The sequence below is a fragment of the Tiliqua scincoides genome, chromosome 1, assembly GCF_035046505.1.
Source record: "Tiliqua scincoides isolate rTilSci1 chromosome 1, rTilSci1.hap2, whole genome shotgun sequence".
Taxonomy (NCBI): domain Eukaryota; kingdom Metazoa; phylum Chordata; class Lepidosauria; order Squamata; family Scincidae; genus Tiliqua; species Tiliqua scincoides.
The window spans coordinates 306,059,349-306,084,842 of record NC_089821.1 but is presented as its reverse complement, the minus strand read 5'-3'; the positions used below and the strand labels follow the sequence as shown (position 1 = coordinate 306,084,842).

Sequence of the window (25,494 nt, the reverse complement as noted above, 5' to 3'; positions counted from 1 at the left end):
AGCAGTTCTGTGTTTTTTGGCCAGATATTTGGTTTTATACCATTGGATAGAAGCAAACTCTGCAAGAAGTGGCATGCAAATCCCCCCATTGCACAAATGTCTCTGGCTGCAGCCCTCTGTCTGCAGAGCTGAGAGGAAGTGGGTTGGAGAGCTCTTCTTGCTTCCTGTTAGAATTTGCATGCAGCTATTGTGGATAAGTGAAAACATGGTACAGGGCCTGCGAATACAGGGGGGGGGGATGCCTATAATTAACAATGAAGGAGATGAAATGGAAGAAACAGAACTTTTTTAATGGTTACCCCTTGCTGTGAAATGCACTGTCTATGGAGCCCACTGGTTTCACTCAGACATTTGCTTCTTAAGTTGGGCCTCTGGGGCTGCTGCTATTGGGTCAGTTATTAATTGTTGGTTATTTCACTGAGCTGTCCAAACTTCTTACTTTTGTATTGGTTGTTGTAGCATTATTGCATGATTTTTAGTGTTGTAATGTAAAGCTTTTTTGGAAGCCCCACCATAGTCCATAAGATGGAAAAGACATTTCAAAATTAGGTAAGAAAACGATATGTTAATAACATCAACTATTTTTCTCTTTTTCTCTTTAAAGATGCTGACCTCCCAACTGGTTTCAACTGAAGAGGACCTGAAGAAGCTGCGGCAAAGCTTGGGACATCTGAACCTGCTATGCAGAGAAAAGGACTGTGTGTTGATGGACACCATTGTGTCAACACTGTGGCTGAAGTGGCTTAGTTTGCTTGAAGTTGCCAAAGAGTGGGAGAGCAAATGCGAGGAGCAGAACCAGGAATGGAAATCTGTCAATGAAGAAGTGAGTACACAAGCTGCTTTATCTTGAGTCAGACTTTTGGCCCTTAGCGAGCAGTACTTGGAAACAAGATTTTTGTTGTTGTGGAATCCGTCTGTAGAACTGCCTCCTTAAGGAAGTCACCAGGTGCCTTTCTTCAGCTCTTTTCAGCTCCAGATGAAGACGTTTTTATTTGCGTATTCAAAAAATGTAATTATTTTATGCTGAAACTTTACTGATGTTTGATTTTAATTTAGTTTTTTAGGTTTTTTTTAATTGCAATTTTGTTGGCTACTCTGAGAGTTATGGCGGAAGAAAGGCATACAAAACTTATAAATAAATAAACATTCCTTTGTAAAAGAAGGGCATTAGTAACATTTTCCTCTTCTTTCACTGGTTCTCCCCCCTCTCTCTCTGCTGTTCCTGTTGCCTTCTCCCTTTTTAGATGGAGCGAGAAACAATCATTCTTGACAATCTTCAAGAAGAAGTATCTGAAAACCCCAAAGAGAGAGAAGGAGCCACCAAAGAGGAACTGCAAGAGTTTCTAGAATGCACCAATTATTGTGAGGAGAGCGTGAATGCTGAGAAATTGTTGTTACGTTTGATACTTCACCGAATTAGGAGCATTCTGAATGTCCCTGAGTGTCCCCCTAGGGAGGGGAGAGAACTTCCTCTTATGAGTGAAATTCAGGCCATGCAAGATCGATTGAAGGAGTAAGTATAGATAACTGTGGTGGGGAATAAATATTCATTTAAAAAATTGTATTTTTTTTACTATGATTAGAGGTGGGAGAAATCCACTTTTTCATGGAGTTAGGTGTTTTCCAAAAGTTAGAAGTGCAGAAAGCTGTTCTGTGTTTTATTCAAAATTTACATTATAATTATAAATTATAATAACTTTAAAAGTATACTAGGTAGGTGATATAAGTGGTATAGTGTCAGCAGATGCAGCTACAGTCATTCCACATTTACCCCCCATTAAATAATACATAAAATCCAAATAAAACAGTTTTTTAAAAAAATTTGCTTTAAATTTAAAGTGTTTCTAGGGGCTGCTATTTGCAGCTGTTTGACGCTGGCAGAGGGAGCTTCTAAACATAGCACAGTCCTCCACTTGGTGGGGGCTTGGGTGGTGGGTCCATCATCCCCCAGGGTGTGTCATTCAGGGTGGACTGCCCTCACCTCCCAATTTCTACATGACAGTGTAAAAGAATTGATATTAAAAATAATTGTTTTTTTAATGTGTTGCTCTGGGTATCATGAATGCTAGTTTTGTTCGAAAGCTTTTAACTGGTAAACGTAACTGAGCAAAGGTTGTAGTCTTAATTATAATCCTAATATTTGAAGAAGTTCAGTGGCTTTCTTTGACTGGAATGAAAGTTGGTTGTATTCAAGGATCATGTGGACATATAACAGGAAATCAGTGGGACCTCCCACGTCTTGGATTTTAATTTCTGCTGAAATGTTTGCTTAACATTACTCCCTATGCAATTCCTTAGGCTCAGCCAAAAGGCTCAAAATCAGAAGGATGCTGTACTCTCAGAGATTCAAGATCGGGCCAAGACTAGCGATGAAATAGATGCATTGAAGAAATCATTGCAGGACACCATCTCCTTACTTCACGATCTCAGCTTGGAAGCACTTACTGAAAAATCAGGGAAACTTGAGGTTGGTAAAATAGCTGTTGCCTGGTTGGTTTGTAATATAGCAGTAGCAACAGAGTGATGGGATGGGATCTGTTTGTGACACCTGGTACACTCCCAGCTTATTTTCAGGGACTTTAGATTCCATTTACAATTGAATAACTTTTCCTGTATTATTTCTTTTAATGTGAAAATGAAAAAACCCAAATAAACAAAAGGCATTAACAAAGAAAGAACCATAAGAAAATTTCTAGCGTATTTATTTTCAGGTATTTATTTTCAGGTAAGTGTTCTACCTGGTTGCTCAGTAAGAAGTGAAACTGATTTCAGCTTCCATTGCTCTGACCAGGCAGAATACATGTGTATGTCACTTAATGATGGGGATATGTTCTCTTATCTCCATTGTTATGTGATTATGTTGTTAAGTGAACAGTCAATCCAATCTAGTGCCTTTGTTGTGTAAACAGATACTCCCTGCCAGACACTAGCTGGCTATACAGACTACTGGAGATAGATTACCTCTTCTTTGTACTAAGAGCCTGTTTGTTGTGTAAACAGACACTTGTTATAGACTATGGGAGTCCTGACTGCCTCATTAAGCCTCTTTGTTGTGCTTTGAGCACCATTATATATATATATATGATCCATCATTAAGTGGAAGGTTGTTAAGTGACACATGCCTGAACTTGCATTTAGGATTAGGTGCCATCTTGGTCATGGAGGGGGAGAAATTTTAGTGCATGAAATTTCTTACCCATGGCAGCACCTCCCAGAGGCAAATCCTGTGGCTACCTCCATCTCCTCATCCCATCCTCTCCCCACCCTGCTTAACCCTCTCCCCGCTGTTTCTCCACCTGGCCTTACCTGCTCTGGCAGGCCTCTGTCTCTCTGCCAACACGCTTCCGAGGGCTCCGGCCTTTCTGCTGGTTCCTTGCACTGACGCAAAGCACTTCGTGGCATTTTTGCGGCAGCCTGTGGGCTGACAAGCTGGGAAAGAGGTAGGAAGAGGGTAGGCAAGGGGGAAAGCACTGGATGCCTCCCAAAGGGCAACAACTAGAGGGGGTTGGAAGAGGAAAGGGAAGGGAAGAAGAACTTTCCCAGTCTGAGCCTGTAGGTGAGGGAAGAAGATTCTGCATTGGGTGAGGGCTCTGCCCCATTCACAGCAACCACGCTAAGCAGAGCATATTCCAGAGGATCACAACGACAGGGGCATCCAGGCAGGGAGAGAAAGAAATACCCGCTCTTGGCTCCTGCATCAGCTACCCATTAAACCCAGAGCTAGTCACAATTGACGAGACCTTGATGACCCCACTAACCCTAACTCAATCCTGCATGGACTTAACTAACTCTTCTTCTGCCTCCCTGCTCTGTTCCTCTCTACCTTCTTCCTCTCCAACCACCTCCCCTCTCATCCTTTTGAAAGGCTTCCCCCCAGGTCTCCATTGCCTTGTAAGCCCCTCGAATGACAGTGTGTCTTTGGAGCTGTGCTGGCTTAAGGCCATAGAGAGAAAGTGGGTGTGCCAGCTGCTATTGGAGGGAATAGCACCCAGCCCAGGCCGCTGATGCAGGGTACCACCCCCTCCAGCCTCTGTCATGCCCCCAGCCTTCCCACCCTCTCCCACTCTTTTCTGATAACCTACTTGAGTCAGCAGGCGCTCCATGTCTCTATTCTGTGAAAAGGGCCGCTCTGGCCTCTCTGTCGGTATTCCAGAAGCATTCTAGAAGTGCGCAGCTCCATGTGCTCTCCTCCATTTGCAATGGCTATAAAGCGGAACACTAGTTCCAGCAGTGGAGGGGGGAGGTAGGCTTTTAGTCCATCTCCATTCCCTTACCATACTGAATGTTTTTTTCTAATACAGATCCCCAAATTCACCATTTTGGTATCCTCCTGGACATTCAAAAAAGTAATTACATAAAGATATTTTCCAGCAGAGTCTAGAAATTTGTCCCAAAGTCTACTCCATTTCATTTGTTGCTATCAGAGGTTGTAGATCAGATTAAATTTCTAGGCCAGAAGTAGTAGGCAACTTCGAAGTTTCTTTTACCACAGGAAACTGATATTCTCCATGCAGAACTGAACCCTCTTGTTTTTCAGGGATCTTTTCATTTCTAGCAACACAAAAGTGAATCCTCCAACCTGGAGCATTTTGCTCTTTGCAGCCGTTTATTGTTGTTAGAACCTTTTACAAATGTTTTCAGGCTTTCTTTTATTTTATTAAAAAAAACAAAAAAAGCACATTACCAACATGAGTCGCAGAGGTATTTTGTGTACTTAAGATATTATTTCATCTGTCAATAAGCCCAGACAGTATAATGAAAAGGTATCGGGTTTAATTTATTCTTGGTGGACTGAAAAGCATCATGGAGGCAAAGCAAATGAGCATCCCTCAGGCGTAATCTTCTTGCTGTGTAGTCAAATGAGGCTTTGTAATGCAAAAAGTATCTGTCTCTGAATCCTAAGCGCTGGTGGAAAAACACTCCCAACAACTGTCAATTGCTTCCAACTCTTAGGAGATTCAGAGAGTCATGGACAGTCAGAAGCAAGCTCTTGAGCAGATCATGGACAAACTCCGAATGAAGTACTCTGAAATGTATACAATTGTTCCAGTTGAGATTGAAACCCATTTGGAAGATTGCAAGCAAACTTTACAAGACTTAGAAGAAAAGGTAAAAGCTGCATTTATTTATTTGGAGGCTCAGAATAGTTTATACTGAACTTCAGGTTTATTACAGTATGGTTGTATCCTGCTTCTCCTTTCCAACATTCTGGATAGTTTTGAATGGGGTTTGCAGTGTCCACCCAGCCAGGGACTGGCATTGTCTGGAACTACAATGCTACAGCTTTGGGTGTTCCCAAACAATTCACTAGTCTGCCTCCCAGGCTCTCAGTACCTTCCTCCACTTTAACAACAGCATCACAGCCCCTCAGACTCTTCAGTCATTCTTCAAACATGTGGGACATATTCTATTTTTCATAATCTTGGTATCTGGCATTATTGCACATTCCAGGCTGGGTGCCAGTGCAAAGAGGGTCCTTTCATATGTGATATGATATGTGATATGTACCACACATTTGTGGTACAATGCCATGGTGCCCCTGCACCAGTGCAGCAACTGCTCTGCTGGCGCAGTCTGTCGCAAATGTACCATAAAACACATTGCAGCAGCTCACCATCTGGGCCTGCTAATGGGAAGGCCAAATCCTTCCCATTATACCAGTACAAGGAGAGTGCATGCTGGGAAAGGATAACCTTGCACTGTGTAGTGTGACGGAAGAACAAGGCAGGGGGGACAGCAGTGAGGACAGTGGGTGGATGGATTGGGCCCAGGAGGGATTCGGGATCGGTTGAACTGGCATATGCTGTATCCTATACCCAGACCTGATCAGCCAACGTGAGGGATCACAGACTTGTGCCAGCAATTTCGCTTACCCAGGCCCAAGTGGCCCCATCGTGGCTGTTGGGACTTTTCCCAGGACAAGGAGACAAATGTCCCCTTACCCCACAGAGAACTTCAATAGCTAAAATTCCCATGCAGGATATAGCATAGCCCACTCCGGACTGTTGCATCGCTCTGTGGGAACTTAGGTAGGATTGGGCTGTAAGCCAGTACGTCTTACTTCTGAGTAGACGTGCACAGGGTCATGCTTTGAAACATCCCCAAATCCTGTTTTTAAAAGTTCAGTGGAACTCTTTAAGTGTACAAACATTTATTGAACCTGAAGTTTTACAGAACAGGCCATCAATTGACTTTCGGAAGGAAAATAAAACTCTCTATTCTTTCCCTAACTCCCAAGAGCCTCTCTAAGAATCATTCTTTTAAAGAAGGCTGGCATATAAGAGCAACATAAAAATAGATGAAAGAAGAATAGGGAGGGAAGAGCTACCCCAGTTCATTGAAAGCCTATTGCTGAAACCAGGCAGTAAATGGGTTCCAGGTGCCCCTGACACTTCAAGGAAGAAGGGAAAAATAATGAATGTTACTGCCAAAGAGCAGATTGTTTTGGCTTTGTGTCGTCATCATCCCCCCATGGCATTACTTTTTTCCCTGTTTCTTTTCTCCTGTGGCAGGTCAGCACAGAAGCCTTGAAAAATTCCCCTCACTACACTACGGACAAAAAAATAGAAGACATTAACAAAGGACTCCAGGCTGTTGAAAACATGTTACAACAGAAGACTGAGAATATTGCAAGAGCGAAGGAAATTCAACAGGTAATGTCCTGCCTCACTTGTGAACACAGAAAGCTGCCTTCTATGGAGTCAGACCATTAAGAACATAGGAAAAGCCTTGCTGGATCAGACCAAAGGCCTGTCTAGTCCAGCTTCTTGTATCTCACAGTGGCCCACCAGATGCCTCAGGGAGCACACAAGACAACAAGAGACCAGCATCCTGGTGCCCTCCCTTACATCTGGCTTTCTGAGGTAGCCTACTTCTAAAAGCAGGAGGTTGCACATACCCATCATGACTTGTAACTTGTGATGGACTTTTCCTCCAGAAATCTATCCAATGTCATGTCGTGAGAATGGATGATGGCCGGATCCCAAAGGATCTCCTCTATGGAGAACTCGTGCAAGGAAAGCGCCCTACAGGTAGACCACAGCTGCGATACAAGGACATCTGCAAGAGGGATCTGAAGGCCTTAGGAGTGGACCTCAACAAGTGGGAAACCCTGGCCTCTGAGCGGCCCGCTTGGAGGCAGGCTGTGCAGCATGGCCTTTCCCAGTTTGAAGAGACACTTGGCCAACAGTCTGAGGCTAAGAGGCAAAGAAGGAAGGCCCATAGCCAGGGAAACAGACCAGGGACAGACTGCACTTACTCCCAGTGTGGAAGGGATTGTCACTCCCGAATCGGCCTTTTCAGCCACTCTAGACGCTGTTCCAGAACCACCTTTCAGAGCGCGATACCATAGTCTTTCGAGACTGAAGGTTGCCAACTACTACTACTACTATCCAATCCCCTTTGAAAGGCATCTAGGCCAGATGCCATCACCACATCCTGTGGCAAGGAGCTCCACAGACTAATTACATTGGTCCATCTAGCTCAGTATTGTCTACACTGACTAGCAGCAGGGGTTTGAGGAAGGGGTCTTTCCTAGGCCTACCTCCCAGAGATTGAACCCGGGACCTTTACACTCTCACATAACACCAGAACCAGGGGACATCCACTAAAATTGAGTGTTGGGAGAGTCAGAACAGACAAAAGAAAATATTTCTTTATTCAGCGTGTGGTTGGTCTGTGAAACTCCTTGCCACAGGATGTGGTGATGGCGTCTGGCCTGGATGCCTTTAAAGGGGGATTGGACAAGTTTCTGGAGGAAAAATCCATCAAGGGTTACAAGCCATGATGTGTATGTGCAACCTCCTGATTTTAGAAATGGGCTGTGTCAGAATGCCAGATGCAAGGGAGGGCACCAGGATGCAGGTCTCTTGTTATGCTCCCTGGGGCATTTGGTGGGCCGCTGTGAGATACAGGAAGCTGGACTAGATGGGCCTATCCAGTGGGTCTGTTCTTATGTTCTTACCTTCTGCATGCAAGCAGATGCTTGATCACTGTGCTACAACTGTTCCCTTTTTACGATTGTCGGAATTTTCATTCATTCATGGTTACACTTGAGATATTCATTTATTATATCATTATTTTTTAAATTATTCTTCTATAAAGCTCTCCCATTGTTCTTTATTTTTCCAAATGCCTCACATTTTCCAATGGAGCCTTTTCTGTTGTTTCTTTTGAATTTGCATCTGGGTCTCATTAATTTCTGTCTTTTTTCATTCTTTTCAGACCAATTCATTCATTATATTTCTTCATTTCTACTGCTAATGCTGTGATGGAGTTCAGTTGGTCTGTTATGTCAGGGCCATTATGCTGTCTGCTAAAGTTTCAGTTTATACATACTATCTTTTATTCTTACTCCTGTTACGTTTGTCTCATTCTTCGTCGCTGATGCAAGTGACTAAACCAGTCACACCCTGGAGTGCCAGCTTATTCCCTCCCTTTTCTGATGGGCATATTTGTTACATGCAGAGAATCTGGGATTTGCTAGACCTTTGGCATTACAAAATGAATGAGCTGGATTCAGAAGTTCAAGACATGGTAGAGCAAGATCCTTGTCAGGGCCAAGAACTGATGGACCGCTTGATGGTTCCACTGCAGCAATACCAGCAGGTCTCTCGGCGTGCTGAGCGCAGAACAGCCGACATCAACAGGGTAAGAGATGGTTAGAGGGAGTTGGTTAATGCTTATTGATGCAGAGACTAAACCAGAGGAGAAAGCAATATGAATGTCACACACACACAGGTGCTTTTGACCTTATCATATTCAGCAGTTTGAACCATCCGGGACTTGCTCATCTGTGAGGCCAATTGAGATAGTTGCCTCAGGCAACAGGTTGGTGGGGAGTGCCCACTGCTGTCCACCCCTTCGTCTCCACTGCTGCTGCCCCTCCTCCACTCCCTGACTTGGAAAATGAAGAAGGGGCGGAGCAGACAAAGAAATGTGGAGGAGAGGAGATATTGCGTCGAGCCCACCGATTCCTCTCTTCCACACTTCCTCTTCATCCTTCTCTTCCTTTTCCAAGTCAGGGAGTAGGAGGATCAGAGGCTGACCCATCAGCAGGTAAGGAGAGAGCTGCCTTTTGGCATGCTGCCTCAGACACCGGGAGGTTCACCCCTGAGAAAATTTGACTCTGCTTTGTGCAATGTATCTTGTTTACTAATGTCTACTAAGTGGCATCTATCTTCTCTGGAGGTGCTGGGGATTGAACCTAGAATTGTATGCACAGAAAGCAGGTGTTCCTAGAATCACAGAGTTGGAAGGGATTGACAAAGTTATCTAGTTCAATCCCCTGCCTGCAGCTGGAAATCCCCTTAGAGAATGTCTGGAGGATGCCAGCCAAGCCTCTGCTTGAAGATCCCCAGTGAGAGAGAAAGTGTTCTTGGGTTCTACCACTCAGCTGCAGTCTCCTCCTCAATATGACTTTGTCTGAACTGTGATGTGTGCCTTGGGACCAAAATAGGGTGCATCTCATCCTGGCTTGTCTTATAATCAGTTCAGCAGCACCAGGCATGTGACTGGATAATCTGTGGTGATCACACAGGCCCATATGTGCATAAATTGCAGAAATATTCTATGTGTAGAATCTTTGCTAATACAAATGAGAATGTGGCAGCCCCCCCATCTCATGCATCAAACTCCACATTGCCCAATTGCAACCTCTAAAGTTTTGTATTGTGACCTGGGGTGTTTGTCCACTCCAGGTCTGCTTGTATGCCATTATATGTAGGTGGGCCGGGGCCCGGGAGGCAGATGATGCCAGGATCCGGCACTTAGGCTGGATCCTAACCCCCTCCCCAGCTGCCCAGCCTAGCACTGGGCTGCTTGGATCTGCGCCACCTCTTTAGGAAATTCAGATCTGTGTAGCCCTACTTGGGCCACTGCTGTGTGACATGAAGTAAAGGGAAATTATTCCCCCTTACCCTGGATTGCGCTGCAGCCAGCCCCAACCCTGCGCTGGTACAGTGCAAGCTAGCTGGCCTGACTGTTTCATCACAGGACAGGACTGGGCTGTAAGTCATATTATTATGCCTTCTATGAATATAGCCCTTTATAAAAAATAAGACAGCAGATCATCACCCCAAGGGGGTCACATTTAGTCAACACAAGGAAGGCAACAGAGATTGTGGAAGGAAACAAAGGCAGGGTTAAGCTGCAGAAGAATCTGCAATTATTACAGTAACATGTACTTAACCTTAGTGGCAGTACAAGAAGGCAACTACAGCCCAGTCCTATCCACACTTTCCGGGGAGTAAGCCCCATTGACTGTAATGACACTTACTTCTGAGTAGACATGTATAGAATTGGGCTGTAACACATTGTGCCAAAGCCTTCATTTATTTAGAGATGTTTTTATATTCCTGAATTTATATATAACTAGCTGGAGGAGAGTTGTCGTCCCTTTAAATAGTTACCTTGTTTTATGTACAATAATAAGACCAAAATAAAAAACAAGTAAATCTAACTGAACTGTTAAAAAAAAAAAAAAAAAACCACTGTTACTAACCTACATGCTTCTGAAAATAATTTTGATCAACTGAAAATAATTGAATATGTCAGCAAAAAGTCTTCAGAGTAGGGTGGGAGAAATTCCTGTGTGCATTTCCCCCCTTACCCCAATTCAGCACTTTTCAACCAGTGTGCTGTGAATGGTCCACATGTGTGTGGCAGAAGTTTGGCGGAAGGGTCATTTATTATTAGTAGGGCCATTGGGGGATGTGAGCGTCCCCCCACCAGCAGTGCAGTGTGCCTTGTCAATTGTCCAAAAACAGATTATGTGCCTTGACAATTTTAGCACATTGTCAGTGTGCCGTGAGATGAAAAAGTTTGAAAGCTGCCGCTCCAGTATATGTTTGGAAAGTCTTGATTCGCCCAATTCTTGCTGGCCGCCATATTCTGAGAATGTGAACCATGTCAAGGAGCTCCTTTTTAGTCTCAATTCTTTGCCTGAGAATGTTTTGCAGCAAAACCCAGAGATTTCTGAGCATCACTCAAAATAGACGTAAAAATATTTTCTATTGAAGGCCTCAAGTAAGATAGAAGAATGTGATGAACTCCTGAAGAGCACCCAAGTTTGGCTTGAGAACACCGGCCGTCTGCTCACAGAAGAAGCTAAAAGTGACACTGCCAAAGCTTTGAATAAACATGCGGATGCTCTTCAGGTAAGGAGACCTCCAGCTTTTCTACACAGGGAGGCCAGATCATAGCTTGTGCTCGACTTTCAAGTATGTACCTCTTACTATCCTTGTGTGTTTGAAAATGTTGCCAGAGTGAGACCTCTAATAGCTCACTCACACAACATTTTGAGTTATTCCCATGAAGAATCCAGCAGATCCAAGTCTGATCCAGCATATTAAGGGCAGGAGGTCTGGTCTAGAGGGTAGAGCCTCCGTCTGCCTGAAGATAACATCCACAAGGTCGCCAGTTCGAGGCCACCAGCACCGTGCAACCTTGGAGCAGCTGACAAGCTGAAGCCGAGCAATTCCATCTGCTCTGAGCGTGGGAGGATGGAGGCCAGAATGTGAAGCCAGATCGGAATGAAACACCTTGAATGTAGTAGTTCTTGAAAGAAAGAACCTTCTTTGAAATTGTAAAAATCCCTATTTAATAGGGATTTAATAAAGCCTGCCTATGTAAACCGCCTTGAATAAAGTCTTGAATAAAGACCAAGAAAGGCGGTATATAAATACCTGTTGTTATTATTAATATTAATATTAATATTAATATTATTAATATAATAATAATAATAATAATAATAATAATAGTAGTAGTAGTAGTAGTAGTAGTAGTAGTAGTAGTAGTAGTAGTAGTAAGTACAGTCAGAACCCATTTTCCATTGATACAGCATCAGCGGACTTGACTCCCTGCGGATGCCGGTGGGTATCAGGGTTGGAGTTTAAATGGCTTTAAAAACAAAAAAGCAAGTCAAAATCAGGGTTTGTTTGTTTCTTTGTTTATGGAATTTAAACCCCACCTTTCCACCCCGCTTAAGGGCCCTCTAGATGGCTTACAAAATAATATTTCAATACAATGCATAAAACAGTGACAAAGCATTAATATAAAAACAATTAAAAACGATACAAACAATATGACACAATAAACTCAGTTAAAAGGGTGTCTCATAAAAACCACCAGCTCCCCAATGGCAACAATAAAAAAACTTCCCTAAATAAAAAAGGGCTTGAGATCCTGCCAAAAGAACTCTAAAGAGGGAGCTGTTCTCAGTTCCAGGAGGAGGTAATTCCACAGATGGGGTACCACCACCGAGAAGGCCCTATTTCTTGCCGCCATCCCCCTCCTCTCTACTGGTGGCAGCATAGTTAGAAGGGCCCCCTCTGATGACCTGAGAGTATGGATAGGTTATATGGAAGGAGGCAGGTTCCTACCTTTTCAATTTTAAAGCTATTTAAATTCGAGTCCCGGTATCTGCAGCTTCTGTAATGGGGGTTCTGGAACAAAACACCTGCTGATACTAGTGTCTGACTGTAACTTGCTTCCTTCCTTTAGTGCCTATTGCTGGATTGAGCTACCAGCAGCTGTTTAGATGCATGAGAGTTCCATGCAGTAAAGCAGAGCTTTAGGGCCCAGTCCTATCCAATCTTCCAGTGTTGGTGCAGCCATGCCAATGGGGCATGCACTGCATCCTGTGGTGGGGAGGCAGCCACAGAGGCCTCCTCAAGGTATGGAAACATTTGTTGCCTTACTTTGGGGCTGCATTGCAGCTGCACCGGTGCTGGAAAGTTGGATAGGATTGGGCCCTTAGTTGGCACATGAAGGAATGAGAACTGTAGCTTATGGTTCAGCACAGGGCTCTATACTTGGGGAAGAAAATGCAAAACCCTACCCTCTTTGTACAGTCTCCAGCATTGTGCTAATTTTTATTTGTCCTCTGGTATTAATTTTCCTCTTGTTATCATAAAATATAGTGTGTGAATAGCTACCACAGAATTTCAAATTTTTCTCGGCATGTTATGTTTACTTAAGCAATAAAATGGATCTTATTTCATTCTAATATTTATTTTTTTTATTTTAACCCAGATGGCGCTGGAAGATTCTGAACAAAAACAAAGCATTCTCAGTGCAATTTACCCAGAATTGGAAGAGTTTTCCACTTTAATCAAAACAGAAAACAAGGTGCAAGAGCTGAATGACATGAATGAGCAAGTCACAGCCTTACAACAAAAGATAATGGGAATTCTTCCACATATTCAGCACTTGGCTGATGTAAGCATCGATGTTCTAAAATGAGAATGTTGTCTTTATGGGTTCTATTTAATGTTGTAGGTTAAAGATGCATTCGTGCCTTTCATCATCATGGTTATTATTGTATGTATCACATACATATTATTGTATGTATCACTGTCAATGTACATAAGAGGATAAATTCCCTGCCCCAAAGTGCTAGCAGTTTTGCCACAGGGGGGCAACAAAGGAAGGAGAGGGAGATAGAGCCAGAAATAGAGAGTGAGACAATAGTCACTTACATGTTCTTGGGCTTACTAACGGTATGCAAGAATTCATAACAAGACATTAAAAAAATAGGCACCAAATTAAAAAGGAACTCACATGCTCTGTTGTGAACTGGAATATTGCACAAGCTGAACCCTGTGGAACTAAGCCTCAGAACCAGATGTTACACTGTCCTTAGTGGCAAACCACACAGCTGTAGAGAAAAGGCTGACCTGTTACGTTACCCTCCCTGGACCCAATCTTATCCAATTTTCCAGTGCCGGTGCAGCTGTGCCAATGGGGCATGCACTGCATCCTGTGGTGGGGAGGCAGACAAAGAGGCCTCCTTAAGGGATGGGAACATTTGTTTCCTTACCTTGGGGCTGCCCGGGCACCAGAAAATTGGATAGAATTGGGCCCCCAGGTAGTCCATTGATTTCTTCTATTCTGGTTATCAATGGTCAGGGCTTGGTCATTCTCTGTCTGGCAGCCATATTCTGGCATTCTTTGGCTCTATGCATTCCAGTCATGTCCCCTTAATTACTTTCTAAACTAAAAGGCTCCTTGTGTGGGAACCATATGTGCTGGATCAGGGCTATAGAATATTTTTTTAATAGGACTGTTCCAGGAAAAATGAGCACACCTGGCTGGTTGATGGATAGGGTGATCAAGTAATGTATAGTTGTGGCACCCTAGTTATGGAATTTTATACCCAGTGAGGTCCTTAGTGCCTAGTTCAAAATATGGGTCAGGACCCACTGGTGGGTTGTGACCTGATTTTTGGTGGGTCACCAAAGGGTAACGGAAAGATACCCATGCAAAATTATGCATGGGAAGGATAAAGTGGATAGAGAGATGTTCTATCACATAACACCAGAACCAGGGGACATCCACTAAAATGGAGTGTTGGGAGGGTTAGGACAGACAAAAGAAAATATTTCTTTACTCAGCATGTGGTCGGTCTGTGGAACTCCTTGCCGCAGGATGTGGTGCCGGCATCTGACCTGGATGCCTTTAAAAGGGGATTGAACAAGTTTCTGGAGGAAAAATCCATTACGGGTTACAAGCCATGATGTGTGTGTGCAACCTCCTGATTTTAGAAATGGGCTATGACAGAATGCCAGATGCAGCGGAGGGCACCAGGATGCAGGTCTCGTGCTGTCTTGTGTGCTCTCTGGGGCATTTGGTGGTCTGCTGTGAGATACAGGAAGCTGGACAATGGGCCTATGGCCTGATCCAGTGGGGCTGTTCTTATGTTCTTATGAAAGGCAAGATAGAAATGTAATAAATATTCTGCAAATAACTGGATTGTTCTAAAAACGTAGGAGGTGGAAGCAATTGAATGTGGAGTGAAAACAATGGAGAAAGATATTGATAAAATTAAGACAATATTGTCTCCTTCAGAAGATACACTAGATTTTTCTCCAAAGGAACATCTTAAACATGGCCAGGTGAGCACATGTTAAAAAGCAACTGATGTATATTGACATGTATTCATAGTATTAAAAATATCATTACTTGGGGGACTGCTGTTAATTTAAAAAGTTCTTTTCATTTTTCTCATATTCCCTTGACTTTTTATATATAGTTGGTGTTCCCCTCTGCTGCAATAATCCCTCTTTCATAACAATCTCATTAATATGTACTACGAATAGCCAGCTTGACCTACCCTCATTGTTAGCCTTACTGGGCATGTGCAAATGTATGTGGGGATTAGACCACCTGGTGCATGTGTGGGGCAAATGGGATCTGTGTTTGGGATATACTTACAGAGTTGTTGCAAAGATTACTGAATTGCTCTCAGTATCACTAGCAGTATCTGGACAGGCTCAGTGGGCTAGACAGCATCCATGGCACCTGGTGAAGGCCATAAGTGACATCATTAAGCAGGAAGTGACATCATTAAAGCAGACGGTGGCTAGAAATAAATACCTTGTTCTCACACAAAACTCATGAGCTGCAAATGACAGAAGAGAGAATGTGCAAATATTGTTTGTTATTTCAAGACAGGAGAGAGCCCAATTATCAAGCTGGGAGAGCCCAGTTATAACAGGGGCCAGATAAATTGCCTGTGGGACCAGATCTGGCCCACAGGCCTTATGTTTGATACCCCTGGGCTGAAGAGCATTGTCCTCTAAGCTCCAAGGTGTGCCACTGTACCCAACTTCACCTCTGAATAGATACTCCACTACACCAACTCACATGTAAAGAATCAACCTACTGCTTGGAAAACCCCTGCTAAGCTGAGTTAAGAGGCACTTCTTAAGTGTTGGCCCTCTTATATTCAGCACAGAGTTAGCAACTGTTCTTTTTCACTCCATTTTCTGGCATCTCTTTTGTTTCTTTTTTAGATTGTGAATGTTCTGGGCCAGGGCACCATTGTAAAATAACTTTTACTATGAAAACAGTTTGGTAAAGTTTTTTTTTTTTTTTTTTTTAAACTGAGAAGCAGTATATAAATATTTTATTTTTCACATTTTCTACCGTTCCTCCTCCAAGAAGTTCAGGCTGGTATACAGGTTGAGCCTCATTATTCACATGGGTTCCATTCCAAGCACTCACCAAGAGTGCCAAGAGATGGCAAAAAACACACTATAGCAAATCCATTTAAAAAACAAAGTTTCTTTGTGATTTAAAAACAGCCTTTCTGACCTTTGTGATGTAAGATAAGGATCATTAAGAAGACAATCCATCAATCAGTCCTCCAAGTGCTTAGAAAGATTCTTCACTCAGCCCCTCCCTTCACCAATGCAAATGATCACCTTTCTTTCATGTGCTCAGGGGGAAGGGAGGGGTCTGCTGGAGAGAGAAGGATTGATGGATTATCAACCAGCTGCTCTCTCTCTCTCTCTCTCTCTCTCTCTCTCTCTCATCAAGAAGGCTATTGCTAAAGGACTGTTAAGTTTTTTAAACTGATTTTAAAGGGGTTCATTTTTCCCCTTCTCCAGGGATCAGCACATTCCTTCTCATTTGCAGTGACCATTCCTGTTGAGTCAAATCCGTGTATAAAAAATTCGTATATAAATAGGCTGGACCTGTATATGGTTTCATCCCTTCTTTTGTCCTAACAACAACCCTGTGAGGTAAATTAGGCTGAGAGATAGTGACTGGCTCAAGTTGACCCAGCAAGCTTCATGACTGAGCAGGGATTTGAATACCAAACCCACTACACCAGGGGTGCCCAAACCACGGCCCGGGGGCCACTTGCGGCTCTCGAGGCCTCTCAATGCGGCCCTCAGGGAGCCCCCAGTCTCCAATGAGCCTCTGGTCCTCCGGAGATTTGTTGAAGCCTGCACTGGCCCAACGCAACTTCTCTCAGCTTGAGGGCGACTGTTTGACCTCTCGTGTGAGCTGTGGAATGAGAGCTCCCTTCACTGCTTGCTCTTTCACATCTGTGACACAGCAGTGGCAGCAAAGGAAAGGCCAGCCTTGCTTTGTACAAGGCCTTTTATAGGCATTGAGCTATTGCAAGACCTTCATTCATTCATATAAGTTCATCTTTAATATATTCATTTATGTAAACTTATGTAAATTTATTCAAATTTTAAATGTAAATTAATTCTTTTTTTCCCCCGGCCCCCGACACAGTGTCAGAGAACTGATGTGGCCCTCCTGCCAAAAACTTTGGACACCCCTGCACTACACCATCCTGGCTTTTATTATAATGTTGATTTCTGAGATACTTTAACACTCTGAAGAACTGTATAAATGTTGAATGTTATTTTGTATTTTTACCCCCCTCCCATTCAAACTTTCTGTCACTTTTTTGATGCTCTTTGTTATGTTGTAGGTTATCCTGGCTCACATCAGTCCTATGCAGAAGGGTCTCGCTGAGATACAATCCTATAAAGAACGTCTTAGATTACCAGATGTCAGACTACAACCTTTCTCCGTTTTCCAAAGAACAAAGCAACTTTTGAAAGAGTTGAAGACTCTAGAAAAAATTACCAAAGAACAAAACAAACTTCTTGAGGTAAAAATACATTCTACGCGAACAATAGAGTAACTTGTGAATTTTGATAGGAAGCATTCTATAACTTTTAATCATTTCTTGAGGGGTGGGTTGTGATAAGAATGTGATATGGGAAAATACTTGACAGAGCTTTTGGCTGCAATTCTATAACTCTTTTCTGGAAGTAAGCCTCACTGAACGTAATGCGGCTTACTTCTGAGTAGACATGCATAGGATTGAACTGTTTAACCCTTTGGTTGCTTATGTAACCCAAGGTCACTAGATACAGGAAGTGCTTGGATTTCTAAGGGTGCAATCCTAATCTGCATCAGTGGCCTGTGCTATATCCAGAGCAGATTAGGAGGTGCCGGAGGTCACCTCGGGTTAAGGGGATATTTTTCCCCTTACCCCTTGTCAAGTCCCAGACTGCCCTATGGGGCTGCTTGGATCTGTGCCAGCTATATAGCCTGTCTAAGGCTGCTGGGCCAGGGAGTGAGGGGTTAAAGCCTTCCTGCCACCCTCTCCCACCCCTAGCACTGCCCAGTGCAAACCTACTCTGGCCGGTTGAATCAGGATCTGGATTTGGATTCAGCCCAGGGGAGCCTGCACCAGCTTAGCATCCAGTTTGAATTGGGCTGTCTGTAACTTTGAGTACAATCCTAGGCTAGTCTACTTAGAAATTTGTCTTCATTAGAGCTTGTTATTGTTATTGGCAACCTTCAGTCTCGAAAGTCTCTGGTATCGCATTCTGAAAGGTGGTTCTGGCACAGGGTCTAGTGTGGCTGAAAAGGCCAATCCGGGAGTGACAATCCCTTCCACACTGGGAGCAAGTGCAGTCTGTCCCTGGTCTGTCCCCCTGGCTATGGCCTTCCTTCTTTGCCTCTTAGCCTCAGACTGTTGGCAAAGTGTCTCTTCAAACTGGGAAAGGCCACACTGCACAGCCTGCCTCCAAGCGGGCCGCTCAGAGGCCAGGGTTTCCCACTTGTTGAGGTCCATCCCTAAGGCCTTCAGATCCCTCTTGCAGATGTCCTTGTATCGCAGCTGTGGTCTACCTGTAGGGCGCTTTCCTTGCACGAGTTCTCCATAGCGGAGATCCTTTGGGATCCGGCCATCAGAGATGAGGCTTCCAGATTAGAGCTTACTGTCAAGAAAACACATAGAATTGCAGCCTTTGTAACTAAGAACTGTCTAATAAGGACCAGATCACACATTACCTGAATGCATAACTTGGCCCCAACAGGCATTTCTAACAATAGTTGCTAGGTGTGAGTGCAAAAGGAAGAAGAACTGCAGGGATGGCCTCTCCTTCAGCCCTTACAGAACCACTGAGGGCACGATTGGACAAAGTAGACCAGTGGTCTGATTCTGTACAAGGCAGCCTTATATATTCCTCCAAGAGAAAGTAGAACTTTGAAAAGTTACTGGTGTTCTCTTATAGTCCATAACAGAAGTCTTGTGCGTGCACAGAAGCTTCTCTTAGCTATATGTTAGTGCAGGCTGAAAGGTGGAGGTATCTGATGGTTTATTGGGGTGGCAGGTCCTATGTTCTGCTTGCCACTTACAAACAGCTAACGGTGATTGTTGCTTGATAGCCCATTGCAAAAGAGGTGGAAGAAAGTGAGCATGAAATAGAAGCTCTGAAGCAGGTCCTGAAGAGCCACTTGGACAAGTTGTCTACAGAAACCCCACTGCCTGCTCAGGCTGACTCCTACCCAGAGGTAAGGTTTAAAACTTGTCATTCTCCCCACAAACTCCTGCCTGCCGTGGCCTAAATTGCAGTACAGGGGCATTATCTTTCCACTGTGGGAAAAGAAAAATTGATTTTAAGGCAGTTTTCATCATGCAAAATGCCCAAACTGGCTCCTATTCGTTAGTACAAATGTTTGTGAGATTTCAGTGTGGAACATCTCATTGTGCCATAAAAGGTATGCTCTAGTAGATGTCCTGCTGCTGTTGGATTCATTTGTTTTTCATAGAGCAGTGTTTCTCTAGGTTTGTCCTCCACTGTACCACTTCACACAGTCCACCTATTGGAAGTACCACCCAAAGTAACTGGTAATGACATCATCGCCAGTTATTTCTGGGTTAGGGGGCCAAATGCGACATGAAAACACCAATAAGAGGCTCAGGTTGGAGTGGAAGACTTTTTCTAGTGTGGAAAAGCATGCTTTGGAGCTCTGCCCACTGAGCCAAGCCTCCTACCTTTCTTTGGTCTGCCGTATTCCCGGTCTCACTGCCGGGTGGAAGAGATCCAGGGGTTCTGTGCGTACCACCAGACATCACCACAAGTGTGGCAACCATACTACTAGTTGAGAAACACTGCTGTAGAGCAAGGACTTTGCTCTGCTTTCATCTGGTCTCCCTCTGGAGCTTCCCAGCCTAGGTAACTTTGTCCTCCTTGTGCCTTTCCCCACAGAAGGCAGCTTCATATGTTCATGTATGTGAGCAATGGGGTCATGGCTCTATAATAGAGCACATGCTTTCCAGCTTGCAGCATCCCCAGGAGGGCTGGGAAAGACCCCTGCCCGAAGCCCTGGTGAGCCACTACAGTGTAGAAGGCAGCTTGACATGTTCAGAGTCACAAGTAATGCAGCTCCTGACATTGGTGTTTACTTTTTTTTCTAAAAACAAAACAATATTTTAACATTTTCTTGTAATTGGACTGATGGGTTTACTTAAAAGTGCTCTCTTGGTCATAACCAAGAGTTGCTTCACACATTACATTTCAGCATGTATGCACAAAGCATGTTATAGCCACATATCAAAGCACAGCATGTGTGCTACAGGTTGCATTTAAAACATTTCCTTAATGGGTAGGCGTGACATCTGCTAAGACTTTCCACAACTGGACACTGTGTTTATTATAGAGTGGAAAATACAGATCTGTGACCCAGTGTATTTAATGGCTCTTCATAGGTCCTTCCCTCCTTGCAGCTATTTCTTTGCCATGTAAATTATCTGTAGTTACTCAGACTTCTAATTGCTTTAACATTTTTACAGGCTGCAAGAGTATAATTGTTTTTCAGACTCAAACTGTAAACAAAGCAAAGGGCAGTTCCAGAAGAGGGTGACCTGCCTCTCAACAGACTGGTCAGCTGCAGAGAGTGTTGTACAGAAATAAAAAAATACAGCAGCGTTATACTCGTATGAAAAATACAATAAGGTTGCATACCAACCTACGTCTCTTGAGTGATGAGCCTCTTATAGATCAGGACTCACACCTTTCTGGCCAGATGTACAAAACATCTGAAATGAATTGAAAGTGGGAAAAACTGGTTCTTCCTGTTTCTGGCAGAAGCCAGAGTGCTGATTGGCTGACCCTCCTTACTGCAGTGAAGTCACTTTCTTTCTGCCCCTCAGACTAACATTTTCAGTTTTAAAGCATTGCAGAACTGACTTTTGTAAAAAGGCACTGAATCCATGTAGCAGGTGCCCAAATGGATTGTGTCTTTTTAAAAATTAAGATGGACATCTACTGGATCATTCCTGGATCAGAGCCAGGCGAATGTGTCAGTTGAGGTGTGAAGGCAATGGGAAAGGAGAGCTTACCTTACAGCAGGAAAAATGCACACTGTATCTGGTATGGGGGTGTGTCAGTGTGTGCCTTAATTTTTCACTGAGACGAAGGACAGCAGGATAGTTTTTGGTGGGATTAATCTCAGACTTCTCAGCAACATCTGGGAAGGCTGATGTAAGGAATGATAGTTTTTAGTTACAGTAGACTAGTATTCTAGTGCTGTGTCTGTTTACTTGAAAATAACCCCTGCTGTATTGCATGAGCCTTATGGGCGAGTATATATAGGATCATTGGTATCATGTATACCATTTTGGAACAATAGTCGAAATGTTAATCCTGCATTGTGCCTCTCCATGTTTGTGGATATACACTTCACAAGTGGATCCAGCAGGATGTGAGCCCATCCTGTTGGGGCATTCAGGAGGGGAGGTGCTGATTAATAGGAAAAACCGTAACAGTGACCATGCCAGCGGAATTTCAGTACAGGTGTGCACTGATTCACAACCGTTCGCTTAACAACGGCCTGCATATATGATGGTGGTCAAAGTACAATAAAGTTGCTCTTAAGGAGGCAATCACGTCTCCCATAGCCTGCAGCAGAGTGTCTGTTTACACCACAAAGGGTGCAATCCAAACCTCCGCTGGAGCAGGCAAGCCAGGAGGCTTGCGCTGCATCCAACGCAGGTTTGTTGGGTGCAGCGGCTCAGCCACGGGCAAGGGGAAGCTCTTCCCTTATCCCTGGGTAAGGGCTGCATGCCCCTATGGGTCTCCTCAGACCTGCACCACCTCTGCAGGTGGCGCAAGTTCGAGGAGAGCGGAGCAACTGGAAGCTACTCCGTTATCTCCGGGGACAGTGGTTGGGATCCAGCATAACTGCCGGGTCCCAGCCCCACCCCTGGCTCCCCACGCACCCACCCATCTGCCCCCGGCTCCGGCCCTCGCCCGCCCTCCCCCTGCCCAGAAACGCTCCCTCCCATGCCCCCCACGGCTACCTTTGCTGCTTGTGTCGGTGTGACTGCGCTGACACAAGCGGTGGTGCGGGAGCTGCTGCGGAGCATCTGCGGAGCTGCTGCGGAGCTCCAACGCAGCTTCCAGCCACAGAGGCAAAGGACTTGGGCCGGCATAAGGCACATTTAGGATTGCGCCCAAAGAGGCTCTTATTGCAAAGAAAAGGCAAATTATCTCCAGGAGCCTGTGCAGCCAGCTAGTGTCTGTCAGGGAGCATCTGTTTACACAACAAAGGCAATAGATTGGACTGAATGTTCACTTAATGACCTAATTGCATAACAACAGGATCAGAGAACATATTCCCATTGTTAAGTGGTACACACCTGTATTTAGACACCATACAAGAGCCACACGAGATTGTACCATAGGCAATCTCCTCTCCCTTGCCTGCACATGTATCTGTAAGGAGGCCCAATTAACCAGGAATAGAACAGATAGATAAATATGTTAAAGGGGAACATGAGCCATTTAAAATCATAAAGGTGGAAAGGCCAGGAATCCATGCATATGCGCTTGGTGATCTGCTGTGCTAACTTTAGTAAGATCACTACGTAAGTAGACTCATAATGTTTAGTAGTTGAAAAGCGGTATATAAATACTGTTGTTATTGTTATTATTATTATTATTATTATTATTATTATTATTATTATTATTATTAAGCACTAACTAAAGTACATCATTGCTAAATTGTCAGGTTAATGCCTACACATAAACAGTACACTTAGTGAGAACACTGGGGGAAGGGGGGAGAGAGAAGAGAGAGAGAGAGAATCTTGCTTCAATTTTCTTGGGATGTTTATATCATCTTGCATACAAATTGCATATCCCTTCCTTAGTTATTCCCAGTTTTGTTCCTCCTGAGATAGGTAAAACCTTTTTTAAAAAAAACTCTTCCAAAGTTGCAAGCAGGAAGTGGTTGGCCTATTAGTTGGCCTTACTAGCTTCATTATATGATATGACTGAGCTACTGTCTGTTCATAAGAGGAGGAACTCCTGACCATTGCCAGTTGCCCTCCAGGAATTCCACTCCCACAGTCCTGACAGGTTCTGTGAGCATCCAGACTGGCGCTCATTGAACCTCCACACTCCCCACGAAGACATGACCAGTTGCACATGCATCTGGGAGGCTGCAATTTTTTGGGTTGTGCCCCTTCCCTGTGGTTTGCAGCAGCTATGGGGAATTGTCTCCATGGAGGGAAAAAAGCTGAGGAGACCCTTGCAGATCACATCACAGTAAGATGTTCTTGACTATTTGTTGCCCCCCCCCCCACGATCATATAAATTGTCACCTCTGAACACCTTTTTCTTCTTAGGATGAGAGGATGGAAAAGATAAAACGCCAGATTGACCAACTGTGCCAGAGGAAGGAGGACATCCTAACAACTATGAAGAATTCCTTGCTGGAACTTCACCAACGGCAAGAAGAATCTGAATCAGATGATGATATTTTGGAATCACAAGTACCAGAAGAAAGCAGAAGTGGCTCTGAATGGCAGGTAGGTGGGATCCCACTGTACGTGTTCCTCCAAGTGTATTCACAGAAATGTGGTCAGGTGTGAACAGAAGCTCGTTTGGGTTATTATTTTGGGCCAGAATTACATGTTACCAGAGACATGTCAGTGCAACTCAAAATTTCATGCTCATGTTGAGTTCTCTCCCAATTCCCCTTAATGTGCTGTAGTGCTTACTGAATAGTATGTCGTCCATTTTGTGTGTCTACCTGCTCTGTATCATTCAAGGTTTTGGAGAAATGTGGGGTGTCATGTCACATGTTTCATTCTGATACATATGTGAGATCAGGGGAGAACTAGTCTCAGATATGCTGTTTTGGGAAGTCATGTGTAGTTCTGCCTTTTTTACGTGCTGACAAATAGATATGGTGGAATACTGTATCCACAATATTCAGAGCTAGACTTGTGGGCTGCGTTCTGAGGGATGATGTCAAGGCTGTTGAAGTTCTTTCCAGCTTGCCTTAAGTTCCTGTAAGTGGCCCTCATTGTAATGGTGACTGCAGGGGGAAAAAGAGGGCATATTTACACTGTAACGATTTGTCATTTAGGAAAGTCTTGTCTTCTACTACCACAATGAGCTCCAGTCTTTTTCTGCCACTCACCCTCTGACTGCTTTCGTGTTTTTTGTGGCTCATTTGGACACTCTATGGAACTGTCTTTGCTTTGAACTTTGCTTTGGGGTTGGTGGTCCAAAAAATGTTGAGCGTGTTTTAAGGCCTGTTGATTTCAAAAAGAGGGTTCCAGTGGTGTAGCTAGAGGGGGTGCACTAAGTTTTGCAGGGAGCTTCACCATGTGCAAATGGCACTTCCCCCTCCCCTTTGGACCCACTCCAGGCAGTAAGTTGCTTCCACCACCCAGAATGACTCTGAAGGGGAGGGATCTTCTGCACACCAAGGTGAAGCTCCCTGCAAAACTTAGTGCTTTCATCCCCTCCCAGCTACACCATTGGAGAGTTCAACATATGTGTAAAACTCTCCCATTGAAATCCATGGGACACAATTGTGCCCACAGCTTTTTTGTGGATTCACTGGTTTTTAGCACTTGTGAGAAACTGACTGAACCTTAACTTTAGAAGAGGACAGAAAATAAGATCCTTTCTGCTATTGTGAATAACTAGACTGTATCTCTCCATGTACGTTGTAGCTCAAAAAGCGAGGCTCCCTGTCCCTTCTGCCTTCCTTGGTTGAAGAAGCAGAAGACAGTTCATTCCACAGTGAAGTAAGTATAATGCAGAGTTTAGTGTCTTATTGTAAGATACAGCACGTTGTGAAATTGTCAATGGCAAATTCTTTGCAATATACATACTTGAGCATCAATGTCACTATGGTAGGAGCTGCTAAACAATATCTCTAGAGACAAGCAGCATGGCCAGGTTCTCCTAATCTTCCTCCTATGGAGCAAATGCCTTCGTTCTGCCATCATTATTAATGTATCGTATGGATGATTGAGCCTAAAGGGTGAATTTTTGTGAAAGCTTTCAGCAGTAACAGGTGTAAAAGGTAAAGTAAAAGTAAAAAAGGTGCCTCCTGCTTCAGCAACTTGGAGGGTGAGGGGAATAGACATGTTTATCTACTCAGATTGAGAACAATTCTGATTAAAGCTTCATCATCTCCATGTAGGAATCTGTGCAGAAACCCTGTGACAAATTTCATGTGCACTCACTATATCAGTAATTCATGTGCAGTGTTACCATAATTTATCTTTATGTCCTGCTATTCACACTGGAAAATATCAAAAGTCTTGCCTCATTTCCACATCTCCTTCATCTCATCTGCTTTTGTCAATGTATCCATCCGGGGTGCCCCACTCCCCTTTTCCGGCTTCCAGTCATGGAGTTGTGGACAGACTAGCAAAGCAGGTAGCTCTCTTCTCTGTCAGCTGAGGAAAGGTGACAGGGCATAGTGGGTTAGGAGAGAATGAACTACGAGGTCCCTGGATTCAGATCTTGCCAAGGCCGCAAATGTATTAGGGCCCAGTTTAGACAACCCAGGCCCCTCACCAGAACAAATCAGAAGCAGGCCAGGTCTGTTGGGCTTGTAGCCCAACAGCTGTCATGTGCATGT

General features: G+C 44.0%; 1 protein-coding gene across 4 annotated transcripts in view; it reads left to right on the top strand.

Moving 5' to 3' along the window:
• The window catches only part of SYNE2 (spectrin repeat containing nuclear envelope protein 2), a 252,356-nt gene that overhangs the window by 119,848 nt on the left and 107,014 nt on the right, over nt 1–25,494 (top strand). For 3 of the 4 annotated variants that reach the window (XM_066629621.1, XM_066629615.1, XM_066629609.1), the window contains exons 50-62: nt 605–823; nt 1,245–1,513; nt 2,299–2,467; nt 4,954–5,109; nt 6,513–6,653; nt 8,467–8,649; nt 11,019–11,156; nt 13,033–13,218; nt 14,769–14,894; nt 17,234–17,416; nt 18,988–19,113; nt 23,234–23,416; nt 24,575–24,649. In XM_066629621.1, the coding sequence (XP_066485718.1) occupies nt 605–823; nt 1,245–1,513; nt 2,299–2,467; nt 4,954–5,109; nt 6,513–6,653; nt 8,467–8,649; nt 11,019–11,156; nt 13,033–13,218; nt 14,769–14,894; nt 17,234–17,416; nt 18,988–19,113; nt 23,234–23,416; nt 24,575–24,649 (2,154 nt within the window). The remainder of the gene's footprint in view (nt 1–604; nt 824–1,244; nt 1,514–2,298; nt 2,468–4,953; nt 5,110–6,512; nt 6,654–8,466; nt 8,650–11,018; nt 11,157–13,032; nt 13,219–14,768; nt 14,895–17,233; nt 17,417–18,987; nt 19,114–23,233; nt 23,417–24,574; nt 24,650–25,494) is intronic. The other variant, XM_066629628.1, reaches the window with a different exon arrangement.